The sequence below is a fragment of the Piliocolobus tephrosceles genome, chromosome 14 (assembly GCF_002776525.5).
Source record: "Piliocolobus tephrosceles isolate RC106 chromosome 14, ASM277652v3, whole genome shotgun sequence".
NCBI classification, from domain to species: Eukaryota; Metazoa; Chordata; class Mammalia; order Primates; family Cercopithecidae; genus Piliocolobus; species Piliocolobus tephrosceles.
In genome coordinates, this window is record NC_045447.1 from 22,700,370 (window position 1) to 22,714,300 (window position 13,931).

At 44.6% G+C, this 13,931-nt stretch overlaps 1 protein-coding gene across 1 annotated transcript in view; it reads right to left on the reverse strand.

Moving 5' to 3' along the window:
* The window catches only part of PAPPA (pappalysin 1), a 247,490-nt gene that overhangs the window by 54,830 nt on the left and 178,729 nt on the right, over window positions 1-13,931 (reverse strand). Inside the window, exons 10-12 of the mRNA XM_023223653.2 lie at window positions 13,166-13,279; window positions 12,060-12,195; window positions 9,440-9,653 (exon numbers count right to left, since the gene is read on the reverse strand). Of these exons, the coding sequence (XP_023079421.1) occupies window positions 9,440-9,653; window positions 12,060-12,195; window positions 13,166-13,279 (464 nt within the window). The remainder of the gene's footprint in view (window positions 1-9,439; window positions 9,654-12,059; window positions 12,196-13,165; window positions 13,280-13,931) is intronic.

Below are 13,931 nucleotides of genomic sequence, written 5' to 3' on the forward strand. Positions count from 1 at the left end.
TGTGAGAAGGGGATCATCATGATTACAGTGAATATTTATTGTATTTTTCTACCAGGCACCAGGTTGAGCAAAAACCCTTTTTGTATTTTATGAGTACCCACTTACAAGGACCATTTTGAGAATTAAATCAGTTTAGAAAAAAATGCATAGCAGAACTCCTGGCATATGCTAAGCACTCAATAAGTGGTAGCTGGGCTGGGCATGGTGGCTTACCCCTGTAGTCCCAGCATTTTGGGAGGCTGAGTTGGGCGGATCATGAGGTCAGGAGTTTAGGGCCAGGCTGACCAACATGGTAAAATCCTGTCTCTACTAAGAAAAAAAAAAAAAAACTAGCTGGGCATGGTGGCAGGCACCTGTAATCCCAGCTACTCAGGAGGCTGAGGCAGGAGAATAGCTTGAACTTGGGAGGCGGAGGTTGCAGTGAGCTGAGATTGCACCATTGCACTCTAGCCTGGGCAACAAGAGTGAAACTCCATCTCAAAATAAATAAATAAATAAATAAATAAATAAATAAATAAATAAATAAATAAAAGTGGTAGCTGATGTTATAAATATACCTATGCTCTTATTACCTAGTTGGCAAGGTACGTCACATCTCTGAGATTCAGTATACTCTCAAATTTGGCCAACCTCATACAGCCACGAGACTCAATGGAGATGATGGAGGTAGCAGTCTTTTATAAACTGTAAAGTAACTTACAAATCGTTAGTGGAGTTGTACGGAGACTATGACTTGCATCTTGCTGCAACTCTGAATTCTACCTTTCTGCCAGTCTGAATTCCACCCGTTCTTTAGGTCTAAGCATCATGCAAGTTTCCATAGGAAGCTTTCCCTTGTGTCCCTTGGCAAGCACCCTCATGGGTATTCTACCCTTCTTTCTCTGAGACTATTGCCTCACGTTTGATGTATTAAAAACTCAGTTCCTCACTGACAATGGAACATACCAGATTGCAGGCTAATCTTTAAGGATGCAAACAGAAACAGCATCAAATCCTCATTCTTGGATGATCACTCCCCTTGTATTATAGTTAGGCGAGCACTCAATAATATTAGTTACTATATGCTGATTGCTTATATACGTGAGCTCACTCCATCCTCACAACAACCCTATGAGCTAAGTGTTACTCATTTTACAGTTGGATAAATTGGGGACTGGCAAGATTACGTTACTTGTTTAAGTGCTCATCCAGAGGGGTGACTCCAAAGGCCTTGTTGTTAACCTTGTCCCATGTTTCTGGATTAGAATGTCCTTGAGGGCAGAGAAAATGCCTATTTCATCTTGGTGTACTTTGCAGTGCCAATAAAAATTCCTTGCAGATGTTTCCTAAATGGCAGGAAACCAATGGTGATGGTGCCTTGCAATAGCTCTTAAACACTTTAAAGAGGTTGATTCTGCCTAACACTAAAAGCTTCAAGGGGGCAGTTTTCTCTGACTTTTGCCTCTCTGACTGTGTCTACCCCCAACACCTGGCCTATCGTATGCCTAGATTTGCATCCAGAACCTCAAGGCTTTTATGTTCCTGTTTTTATCTAGGAGACAGGGAGACATTTTGGCCAAACCAGTGTCAGAAAAGTTTTGCACTTTTTTGTTTGTTTGTTTGTTTTTGTTTTCTCTCAGTTTCACAATACCCAACTAAGGGTTTTACTGTGACCTATTCCTATTCTCTACCGTCTGCTCAAAAGCAGGGTGAGAAATAAAGTCTGGAGGCGGGGGGAGCTAAAAGCTTCCAAAACGTATCACAAACCAATTTACTTTTTTAAATACCCAGAAAAAGACAGGCATTTAATTTAGGTCTCAGACCCTCACTGATGGAAGCTTTGCAGTTCTCCAATACTCTCCTTCTGAAATGCAGGGTAACTGGCATTAAGGAACACTTGTTGAGACAACTCCAATTCTCAGCCCTTTTTCTTAGTCCTGACAGCCTCAGCGTTGTACCATGTGGAGACCTCAAAGAGGCTGTAACTGTGGAGTCAACACAAGGGCTTTGACACCAAACAATGCATCTGTTCACATTGTGTAAGCACCAGGGGAAGGAACCACATGGTTCCAATTTAAATATATTTACTCTGTAAGCTACTAGCTCCCAAGCTGTTCTTCTGACCTGTGCCTAGCAGTTTGGGCATTCTTACTCTGCACTCCCAGAAGGTACCCGGGCTCTTATGAAGACCCAGAGGGAAAGATGATTTTCTTCTTTAAGTTGCAGAGCCATTAAAGTATAAACAGTGCCTTCCCCAATTATTTTGTGCGCATTAAGTTCTTCACAAGAAAATGAAAATCTGAAATGCTTCATTTTCTAGGGTAGAAGGAGCACAAGGTTTATCAATCAGGGAAATCTGGGCTCCAGCCCCTGCTCTGCCATTTAACAGTTGTTTGACTTTGGAAATTTATATAACATCCTGAGGCTCAGTTTCCTTATCTATAAAGTGGAAATAATAAAATAATTTATTTCTTAGGATTGTCAACAGGGTAAAACATCATCCACTGATTCATCTATTCAACAGACCTTCACTGGGGGCTTTACTGAGCACCAGACATTGTTCTATACATTGGGAATATAGTGGACAGAGGGGATAAACAAGATGCCTGTTATCTGTGTATTTCAGGAGGAAGGGTGTATGCCAAAGGGAAGTAATAAATGAGATCATTTCAGATAATGATGCATGCAGTTAGGGCATTAAACCAAGGTGAAATTATAGAGAGTGACAGGTGGTGGAACGGGGCAAGGCACTTTATAGAAGGATCCATGAGGAAGGGAAATCTGAACTACTACCTGGATAAAATGAAGGGATAAGCCATACACAGGTTTGGGGCAGAGGCAGAACCAGGCAGAGGGAAGAGCAGGTACAAAATTCCAGCACAGGATGGAGCTTGGTGTGTTTGTAGACTAGAAAGGTCAATGTATGAGAAATGCTTTGAGGTCAGGTGTGGTGACTCACACCTGAAATCTCAGCACTTTGGGAGCTGAGGCAGATGGATCACTTGAGGTCAGGAGTTCAAGACCAGCCTGGCCACCATGGTGAATCCCTGTCTCTAGTAAAAATTTAAAAATTGGCTGGGAGTGGTGGTGCACAACCATAATCCCAGCTACTTGGGAGACTGAGGCACAAGAGTCACTTGAACCTGGAGGGCAGAAGTTGCAGTGAGACAAGATTATACCAACTGTACTCCAGCCTGGGAAACAAAGTGAGACTGTGTATCAAAATAAATAAATAAATAAATAAATAAATAAATAAATAAATAAATAAATAACATTTAAAAAAAAAGAGAGTGACAGAAATGCTGTTGGAACTATGGAGCTACTTGAGAAGATGAGTCTCTCTGTCTCTTTTTGCTACAAAAGAAAAAACAGGCCAGGCGCGGTGGCTCATGCCTGTAATCCCAGCACTTTGGGAGGCCAAGGCAGGCGGATCACGAGGTCAAGAGATTGAGACCATCTTGGCTAACACGGTGAAACCCCGTCTCTACTAAAAATACAAAAATTTAGCCAGGTGTGGTGGCGGGTGCCTGTAGCTACTCGGGAGGCTGAGGCAGGAGAATGGCATGAACCTGGGAGGCAGAGCTCGCAGTGAGCCGAGATCACGCCACTGCACTCCAGCCTCGGCAATAGAGCGAGACTCTGTCTCAAAAAAAATGTCCCATGAAAAAAAAATAGTCCTTGGTTCCATGAATGACCTGACCAAAAGATCTCATGGTCGGATCAGTAGGGGTAGCACTGAGTTAATGAACCCAGTTAGTTTTCTTAGTTGCAGGACTTCTCGATAATTTGGATAACCCATTGAAAATTTCCAGAAGGGGCTAAGGTACACGTTATGTTTTAAACTCTGATCACATTTTTTTTTCATGGGACATTTCTTAGGACTACTGCCTTCCAGAATACACTTCAGGGATTGAGGCATCCTGCTTTTTCAGCACATCTGTCTGCACCTGGCCTGCAGGCTTGAAAACAGGAAGAAAAGGGATAAGGGAGGTAATATGTGTCAGGCATTGGCCACTCTGTTTCACCTACATCACCTGATTTGCATTCCACACAGCAACTCCTTGAGGTAGTGATATTATTCCCATTTTCAAGAACAGGAAACCAGGACTAAGAGTTTTAAATTGCTTGCCCAAGGGCACTCAGCTTGGACAGAATTCCAGTGGAGATCTGCCAGTCTGTCCCCTAAGTCCCTGCTCGTTTTTCTTTGCTATCCTGTTGGTTGGAAAAGATTGTGTGAACACACTGTCCAAAAATGATAAACATTACCCTGACTGACCCTCTCAAATAACTCTGTGATACAGCCCTGTCATTTCTGAAACACAAAAACAAAAAACAAAACAAGGAAAACAAAATAAAGAAAAGGCTCTGCTGCTTCATTAAAAAAAAGAGGGAAGGATTTAATAACAGTGATGGGAAGTCAATAAAAATAACAAAAGAAGGAGAAAATGAAGACACGTCTCTGAAGGGAGAAAGGTGGCTGATTGGATGGACGAGTGGGAAAGGATGCAGGTAATTCTATAGATCAAATTCTCACACCTGGGCAAAAGTGGAGGTCCCTGGGGTGCAGAGCTAATCAGATACTTAAATAACTTTTTTTCTTTTCTTCTTATCTACAAATTTAATGCATTTACCTATGGACTCAAGTTCCATATAGAGGTAAAACCGTATCTGATCCAATAGCCAACCCTCCGACTGCTGTCTCCACTGTCAATAAGAATGGACTCCAGTTATGCATAACAGAGGATACCCAGAGAGTTCTGGAACCCGGATAAAGCCAGACGTTAAAGGGTTGACAAGGGTTCCTCTCCTGGTTCTGTTCCTCGACTCACGGTATAACTGCTGTGCCCTGCCACTTAGCTGCAATTTTGCCATAGGGAAGCAGAGATAATAACAGAAAGGCTGTTTATAAATCATTCTGGGTTGCTCAGATGGGGACAACAAAAAAGACACGTGCTCCACATCGGGAAATGCAGGGAAAACTGTTCTTGCCATCAATTCTGCAAGTTCACTTAGGAAGTGAAACGGTGAAAGAGCTACTGTGCTAGGACCTCATTTTCTACCCAGAAATGAGCCTACTGGGGGAATGATCCTAAAAGATTCTTTACCCTGGACTTCCAGGAGCCAGTATTGTGGTGTGGTATGGAGGCAAGATTTTGAAGATTAGACGATGCAAGTTCAGTGGTCTGCAGGGTTCAGGTGAGCTGAGTGGGGTGTGTCGAGGAGATGGTATGTGCCTGGTCAGAGAGCAGAGTGCTTTGCTCCAGTCGAAGGTTGCCTAGTGGGATGGAGGGCCTGATGTTTTCAAAGCTTCTCATTTCTTTAAAGAGGTCCAAGAAGAATTCTGGTTTTTAATATGAACTCTCCTGATATTTAAATGTTGGCAAGTAATTAAAGAAGATAACTAATAGAGACCAAAGAGAGATTGTTTATGGACTAATATGGTCTATGGAACACTAGTCTTGAAATCTCTAATGGAGAGGAAAGATAACTGGATTCCTGAGAACTAGATTCCAATGCTGGTTTTCCTCCCAACTTGTTGGGTGATTTTAGGTGAGTCACTTCCCTTGCTTAGACCTTAGGTTTCTTATCCTCAAATGAGGGCACAGAACCAGGAAATCTTTGAGAGCCTTCCCCACCTTCAGGCCTCATGATTTTATGAGAACAAAACAACAGAGATCTAGAATTTCAGAGCCCTTTGAAATGAGAAAAATAGGAAAAAGTAGTCTTTGGTAAACTCAAGCATTGCCAAGGATATGGAGCAACTGGAACTCTGGTAGATCACTGATGGGGCTGTGAATTGGACAATATTTTGGAGAAGAGTCAGGCAGTATACGGCATAGTCAAAGACACACACATGCTTAGGCACAGCAGTTCCATTTGCAGTTATATTCCCCAGATGTGATTCCCAATCAATATGCTGAGAGGCACTAATTCCTTTGTGGATTGGGGAAGTTGAATGAGATTATGGCAGCGATCTGAGCAATCTGTGGTCTCTGGCCAAGGGCAGCTTCATTCTGTGTTCCAAATCCTACTTATGAATCCCTGTATCATTACCTAATGGGATATTCCACACATGGGGTCTCATGAGGGCACAGACTCTAGAAATACTTGGCTCCAGTCTTTGGGCACCCCCACCCCCAACCAACAAACAACAGTCTAAGTTCTCCGTGGCTGAAAGTGTTAATCTAGCCATGTGAAGAATTTGTTTCCCCCCAAAGTTGGCCTTCTAAAATTTAGCTCTCAATCAGAACTGCCTCTATCTGAATGGACCAGCATGTAGAAATGGGGAAGAGTTTGAGATAAAGGAAGAAAGAGAATGTGAAAAAGAGGTGAGAGGAAGAAAGGAAGCATGAAAGGAAGGAAGAATAAATGGAGGGAGGAGGGAAGGAAGTTACTTTTCTAAATACATGGTCCATTCAATTTTATAATAAACTGTTCAATTTCTGTTAAGAACCACAAGGGTGGATGAACATGATATATGTGCATGTGTGTTTGTGTGTGTGTGAGAGACAAATACTGGAGCCTCAATATCACCACTGTAGTTTTTCTCATTAAAGAAGCCTGTTAACCACCCCACACCCCACCACTAGGCTCCCCTCCTCACCTCTTCTCCTTTCCACAACTTGGTGTGGGGCTGAGATTTGACTAGAATTGCACAACTGGACCTCTCCTTTGAAAACGGATCCTGTTTTCTTGCATCTCTGAATTTATACCAAGTACTGCAAAGAGACTGGAGACTCCTCAAGCTAGGGTAGAACACATTACCCAAACTGGTTTTGCTATAGGACACCTCCCAAGGCAGCACAGTAGGCATCACACTGCTCTCAGGAGGAGAGACAGAAAGAGAGAGAGAAAGAGAGAGAGAGAGAGAGAGAGAGAGAGATGGAGAGGTGGGAGAAAAGGGAGAGGAGAGAGAAAGAGAGATGCAGGGAGAAGAGGAAAGGTTGTGGGAGGGAGGACAAGAAGGGAAGAGGAGAAACAGTACTTTTCACTACCTGTGAAACAGCTGAGGGTAAAGTGGGATGTTTCTCTTACAACCAGCTGAAATTTGTGCTATAAAAAGTGATGCTGCTTATTTTGGTGTTTTGAGAATGAAGGAAAACATCTCATGGCTCTTTACAGTTGCTGCTTATTTTTCTTTCTTTTTCTCCCTTGTTTGTTTGTTTTAATGCATTTGCATGTTTGCAGAGTCCTATTTGTTTTGGTAAATGCCTCTTTAGCTCCCCATGAACAGCTGCTGTCCTTTCCCCACCGGGGCACTCAGGAGGAGGTGCTGCTGCCCTGCAGCCTCAGCCCTCAAGACTCAGCCTGTCATAGCCTGATCCAAGCTCAGGGACAAGTCAGCCAAAGACCTCAGAGCTGCAGCTGCATCCCCTTACTCAGAGTTCCTCTGAATAAATGAGCACATGGGTCCACTTGTGAAAACTCCTCTTCTCTGATACTCGTGCCTTGCTGTGGTGGGCAGAGAATGGCTTTTAGGGACAGACAAAGCAGGATTTTGCCTCTTACTGCCTGGATGGTCATGACTCACTCGCTCTGTTTCTCTGAGCCATACCTCACAGAAGAGGTGCAATAACAAAATAAGATAATGTTCCCATCTATTAGGGGCTCAACAAGTGTTTGTCTCTTCCTGTCCTCTCTCATCTTTCCTAGTTGTTGGGAATCGCACACTGTTAGAACTGGAAAGAACTGCAGAGAATCCATGCAATCACCATCATCATTTTAAAGATGGGGAAACTGAGGCCCAGAGAAGGGGAATGACTAATCCAAGGTCACATAATTAGTCAGATATAGGGCAGCACTTTGCCCTCATTCACTGTTCCTCCTACAACCAAAGAACTAACAAATACATATCGATCGATATGTTTCAGTCGTTAAATATTTCCTACTGTTTACTTAGGGCACAGACACCATTCGTCGAGAATTCAAACAAGTCAGTCCTGGCCTCGGTCAACTTATGGATGGTCAGGAAGGCTGGTTAAAAATGGGAAAGTGTTGTGGAAAAGGTCTAATGGATTTCCATTGACATGGTTTCCCCAGGCTCTGAGAATTAGCTTATTTTTATAGGGTCTGGAAAACAAGGGATAAAAACATCCTCTTAGAGTGAAATAAGAAAATGAGTTATATTTAAGAAGCTCTTGCTTCTGAAAGATTGCGACAGACTTTGCACAACAGAAGCTAGAGACAGTGGGTGCTAAACAATGTGGATTTTGCAACCACCTTTTGTGTCCTCTGTGGTAACAGGGGCGTGGGAAAGGCTGGTTGTCCCCCTCTTCTCTTTTCTTTTCTTACCCCCCAAGTATACAGGGCAAGGCTGAACCAACTTTCAGAGAGCCTTGCTCTTGCGGAGCCTACAAAAATCACAACTCTCTCTTCTTCTGGATCTCGTGAAACAAATCTGAGAGACGCTGTGCACTCTGCACAAGTTGTCCCCTTTCTGGGCCCTGTGATTCTACATAGCAACACAGAAGTTTGGAAATGTCAGATGCATGAGATAATCTCTGAAGCTTTTTCCAGCTCCAACTTTAAGAACTTTACACAAAATTCTGTGCACAGAAGCATCATCATCATCAAAAGGTGGTTATAAATATTCTTCTTTAATACGTTATGTTTACATAGTGCCTAACAGTTTGAAGGAACACTTTTATCTATAGTGCAACATTTAACCCTCACAACCACCCTGTGGAGTAGATTTCATCTGCTTATTCCAAAATAGAAAACTATGACTCAGAAAACTGAAGTGTCTTGCCCAAGAACACACATTCAAGAAGTGGCAATGTGGAGGTTCAAACCCAAGTAAGAGTATTCCCAAAACTCGTATTCTTTTCAGGAAAGTCCACTCCCTTGTAGCTCCAAACTAGGTGCATTAATAGATGCCAGCTCAAAAGCACTGAGGGAGTGATGTCATGCAGTTGAAAGACAGGCTCTTAGACCACTCGTGACGTCATAGGAGCTAGGCTTGTGGAAGACAGAGATTTCACCTATCCCTGAAACACACGGTGAACTAGGATGATGCGAATACCAGTCTCACTCTATCCCCCTTGGTTAGGAAGGTTATGCCTCCTGCCTGTGCCACCTAGGAAGCCGAATATCCCAGTATTTCAGAGATAAAAGAGAGCTAATCCTCTTTTTGTTCAGATGAGGACCTTGAGGCTCAGAGAAGGAAACTGATGTTTCCAGGGTCACCCTGCTAGCTATTGTCAATTCTGCCGCTGCAAGCCAGGTGAAGGAGGTTCTTTTTTCACCACACAACCCTGCTTCCCTCAATTGTCCTAGGAATTCAGAGACTCATGGGCCTCTCAAGCCCAAAGGCAGAGCCGGCCAGAGGCCAGAGGATGGATGGAGAAGGGAGAAATGCACAGACATTTTACAGCCACACAAATGGCTACCCAGCTTCAAAATCACACTGTCTCCACTCAGCTACAAGTGGCCCAGGGCGAGTGTGCCGCGGGTCCCTTACCTCTGCTCGGCAGGGCTGTAGGTCTCCCCTCTCTGGCAGCTGCTCAGGGTGACGGGGTCAAAGTTGTCGAAGGAGCGGAGGGCCACCCCCGAGATGGCGACCAGGGGCGAACTGAAGCTCACACGTACCGCCTGGCTGTGGTAGAAGGGCTGGCTGAGGTCATGGACCACAGGGATAATCAGGGGATTGTTCCTGCAGCTCAGGACATGGAGGCCTGTCAGGGGAGACAGAGGGGCCGAGGGGCCAGGCTCATTACTCAAGGCCAGTCACGCCCTCCCCAACGGGCCCTTCCCGAAGCCCCCAGACCCTTTCATGTCACTGCACAAAAGCACCATTGGGCGGCCGGTGAGGATTTTGAGTCTGATTGAAAGTTTCTTTGTCTGCCTTTTTTTCCTTGGTTCCAAATCTTTCCAATCCCCCTGCCTCCCTGCCCCCTAAGCTTCCCCTTCACCTACTGCCCAAAGTCCCTCTCCCTCCCCCAAATGGCCACCCCTCAGCCAAGCATCCCAGGCCCTCACCTCCCTCCCACATTGCTGTAGGGCTTGTTGGTCTGAGTTGCTGGGTTTCAGGCTGCCTGCCTGGTCAGTTGGAAAAGTGATGGAAATAATTCATAGCAACAGGCGCTTCCCAGGGTAAAAAGCCCACTCTCATAAGTAATCTGTGAACTTGGGAGCAGCCCTGAAAGGAAAGGACCTCTTGCTTAGTCTGCAGAAGAGGTTGAGAATCGTGGGCAGGGGTGGTTTTCCAGAGGAACACAGCCCAGGCATGGCTAAAACTCTAAGGAGAATCCAAGCTTTCCTTACTCAAGAGTCCTCAGTTTTGTTTTGTATTTTTTTAATGCAGGCAGCAGGTTCCCATTCTCCAAGAAGGAAGGGAGAGGGCCAGGGAGAAAAGATACACAAGGGACAGAAGGAAAGGAAGGCTGTGGCAAGATATAGTTGGCAAAACGGAAGCTGGCTTTGGTGTTGGGCAGACCTGAGTTTAAATGATGGTGTAGCCCCTTCCTAATAATGGGACTCCAGAAAGCCTCTGAAACTCAGTTTTCACATCCAAAAAATGGTACAATGCTAACCATGTCCTGGCAGGCTTGCTATGTAAGGAGAAGTCTCCCATGTGGAAGCCTGAAGCAGGTGCCCTTCTCAGTTCCAGAGGTGAAGCTGCCTCTGAGAATCCTGGGATGCCGTGGACTGAGGAAGATGGGGGTGGTGGGGGTGGAGGGGAAAATCAGAAAGGCCTCAGGCATCAGTAGCAGGATCCAAAGAGCTTCTGTGGAACCAGACTTTTCCCCACTCTGCTGAAAAACTTCTCCTCAGAGCCCTGGGCTATGCAACAACAACTACGAAAATATTTGTTTCTCACTTAGGGAAATTTCCCAGGAATCCTGCTAAGTCCAGAGGGGTTTTCTTTCTCTTCCTTATTCATAGGTTCCCCTTGCCTTTAAAAGTAACTAAATAAATAAGCATAAAAACAAAACAAGAAAACCTTCCCTGATCCCTTGGCTTTTATCTGACCCTGAAATGACCCCTTCCTGCTTGCTTCATACAGGTCTTTGAAAGGCATTCTCTGCAGAATGGTCTGGGCACAGCTTTGAAGTCCAGGCTTCAGTACTGGCCAAGAATTCCAAATGCTTGGAGTAGCCAGGCTGCCCAGAGCTTTCCGGGGTAGACTGGAAGTGTGAAGGTGTCTAGGAAATTCGTAGTGACAATAGGAATTTCTTAGGTTCTGATCTTGTGCTAGGCATGGTTACAGTAGTGTCAAATAATAGTGCACTCTGACTCTAAGGTGGATATCATTGTCTTTGCTGTGTATATGAAGCAAGTGAGCCTCTAAGTAACGTGCCGTGAGGGCAGGAAGATTGCTCACCTTCTCAAGGTGAGTGAGTGGTGGGGACAGGATCCAAACCTCAGCTGTCAGCTCTGGATTCAGGCTCTCTTCTCTGAACCTCGGTACATGTGGGTATGCAAAGGGGTGGTACAAGTGGCAAGTCCAGCCCTTGTCCTCCACCTTGGCCCTGCACTTAGGCAGGCCCTCCCCTTAGGCAGGCCCTCCCATGGTAGAACCTGACTCCTCAACTGCCTCCCTACTCCTACAATATTCCTATTCCTATTCCCATTGGAAACTTCTCCAGAGGTTGTATTGGTGATACAGTCCCCACTTGGGGTGGAGGGTCATGAACACTCCCGCTTATAGGGTAAAAGGCAATAGGCTATGACACTGAAAATCTAACTAGTAATTCCTGACCTGCCATGTGACTTGGGGTCTCTCAGTGCCTCTCTTTGGGTCTCAGGTGGTGACATGTACAATGGGGAAATGGCTCTTACTCAGTCTCCCTCCTTCTTGGGGTCTTTGGGGAATAATATGGGATGCCTGAGGTTAAAGGGGGCTGGCAGAAGGGAGTGCTTGGCCATTGACTCCTTATCCCTGTATCTGCCAGATATAGATTTCTCTGGATACATCACCACATCTTGATTTGAGGGCAACCAGAATGCTAAATAGAAAATAAGCAAGAAAGGGGAGACAGGAAGGAAGAGCTCATTCTAAGCTGATCCTCACAACTTGTCATGGTACAGAGGTGGAAGCAGGTACTGAGAGCAAGCCAAGCCCAGGAGAGCATGCTTACCTAGATCGTGGCTCTGATCTTTGGTATCAAGCAGCTGCACACTGATGGTCTCCTGTTTTTGGTCCCCATAATATGTCCCATCCGTCACCAGGTGGACAATGACAGCTGCAGCAACCATTGGCTGAGAAAAGTACGCCTGAAATTGCAAAGACATAGGAGGGTCACATGTGTACTCAGTCCTGTGGTGGGGAGGCAGCCACATTGGGGTGCATTTGAGGAGAAACTTCCTTTTTAAGAATTGGGCTACTACTCATCAGGGGTCCAAGGTGGGAAAGGGGACAATGAAACCTAACAGTGAAGAGCACAGGCTCTGAGATCAGAAACCCAATTTCAATATTTGCTCTGCTCCTACTTAGCTGTGTGACAGTGAGTGAATGGCTGGGCAACTCTGGGTCTAAGTTCCATCATTTCTAAATGGTGGATTAAAAAAAACCCAACAGGTACAATATAGGCTTGTTGTGAGGTTCTACTAACATAATAAGATAATGAGAGTAAAGTGTGTAGCAAAGGTCCCGGTCCCCACCAAAACCCACAAAACAACAGTAAATACTATTATCTTTCACTTCTCCATGTCAACCTCTGCACTCGGCTTTGAGGAGAGAAAGCTAAAGAAGATATGGCCCTTGCATTTTGGGGAATTCAAAGTAGGTCAGTGACACACAAGCCAAAATGCAATAATATCCACAATCCTTAGCCAGAAAGAAAGACCAGACAGCTCTGTAATACCATGTGACGAGTGCCTTCCTACAAGTGACCAAACATGTGCAGGACAAGAAGAGAGATAATGGTCACTTCTTTCTCTGGTGATCAGTAAAAGGTTCAAGGAGGAAAAGATAATTTTAAAAGATCTTGAACAATGAATAGGAGGTTCCAGGCAGACAAGATGTATCCCAAACTCTTTGCTAAAAGAAGAGCTCAGTGGGGGCATTCCATGAGCAATTAGGATTCCATTTCAGGAAGCATCACACTGTTAAGTGTTTTGTTCCCTGTTCTCACAATTAACACCCTCAGCAGGTAGACAACCCATCTTCAGAAAGGGTCATGGGAGTCAGTGTTTTCTGTGGCTCGCTGCTGGAGATTCCAAAGCTCTCAGAGCTTCAGCTTACCCGGAGCCAAAAAGTGGTTTGAGCCAGCTGGGAATATGGGTAGCTGATGGTGCAAGGGTACCAGGCGTGCTGGGAAATGCCTTCACTGAGATCTATCACCTTGGTTCGACACACCTGGAAAAATATAAAAAAAAAAAAAAATCATGTTTTAGAGAGTGTCAGAAGTTCAACTAAATTCAATTTTACAAACCTTTACTGTTCACCTATTTTGCTCTTGGCACCATAGGTGAAAACAGGGATGAAAAGACCAGAATCTGGTCCAGGAGCTCACATTCTAATGCAGAAGAGGTAATCCTCAACACTTTTAAGGATATAATAGATAATGTATTTTGATGGTAGAGATGACAGAGATATTCTCACAGAGACAAATCCTGGAGGAGATGATATTTGAGTTGGGCCTGGAAGAGTAGGGCAGTGATAAGAGGAAGGGCATTGCAGGCGGAGGGAACAGAAGCAAGGCTCAGAGGAAAGCAGAAACCCAGAATGCTTAGGTTGTGATAAAATGCCTGTTACTACTGAGGCTGTGAGGGACAGTGGCAGAAAAGGTGGGTTGAATAATTAGATCTCATAGAATCTTGAATGTCAAGCAGATGATTTTAGAAGAAATCTGTAAATTGTGCTCCAAGTGATATTACAACAGAGAAAAGACTGTGAAAACATTAGCATTTGCTTCTCCATCAACAAAGAAAATCAGTTCCATCACTTTATACACACACACACACACACACCCCTACACACACACACACACACACATACACACACACAT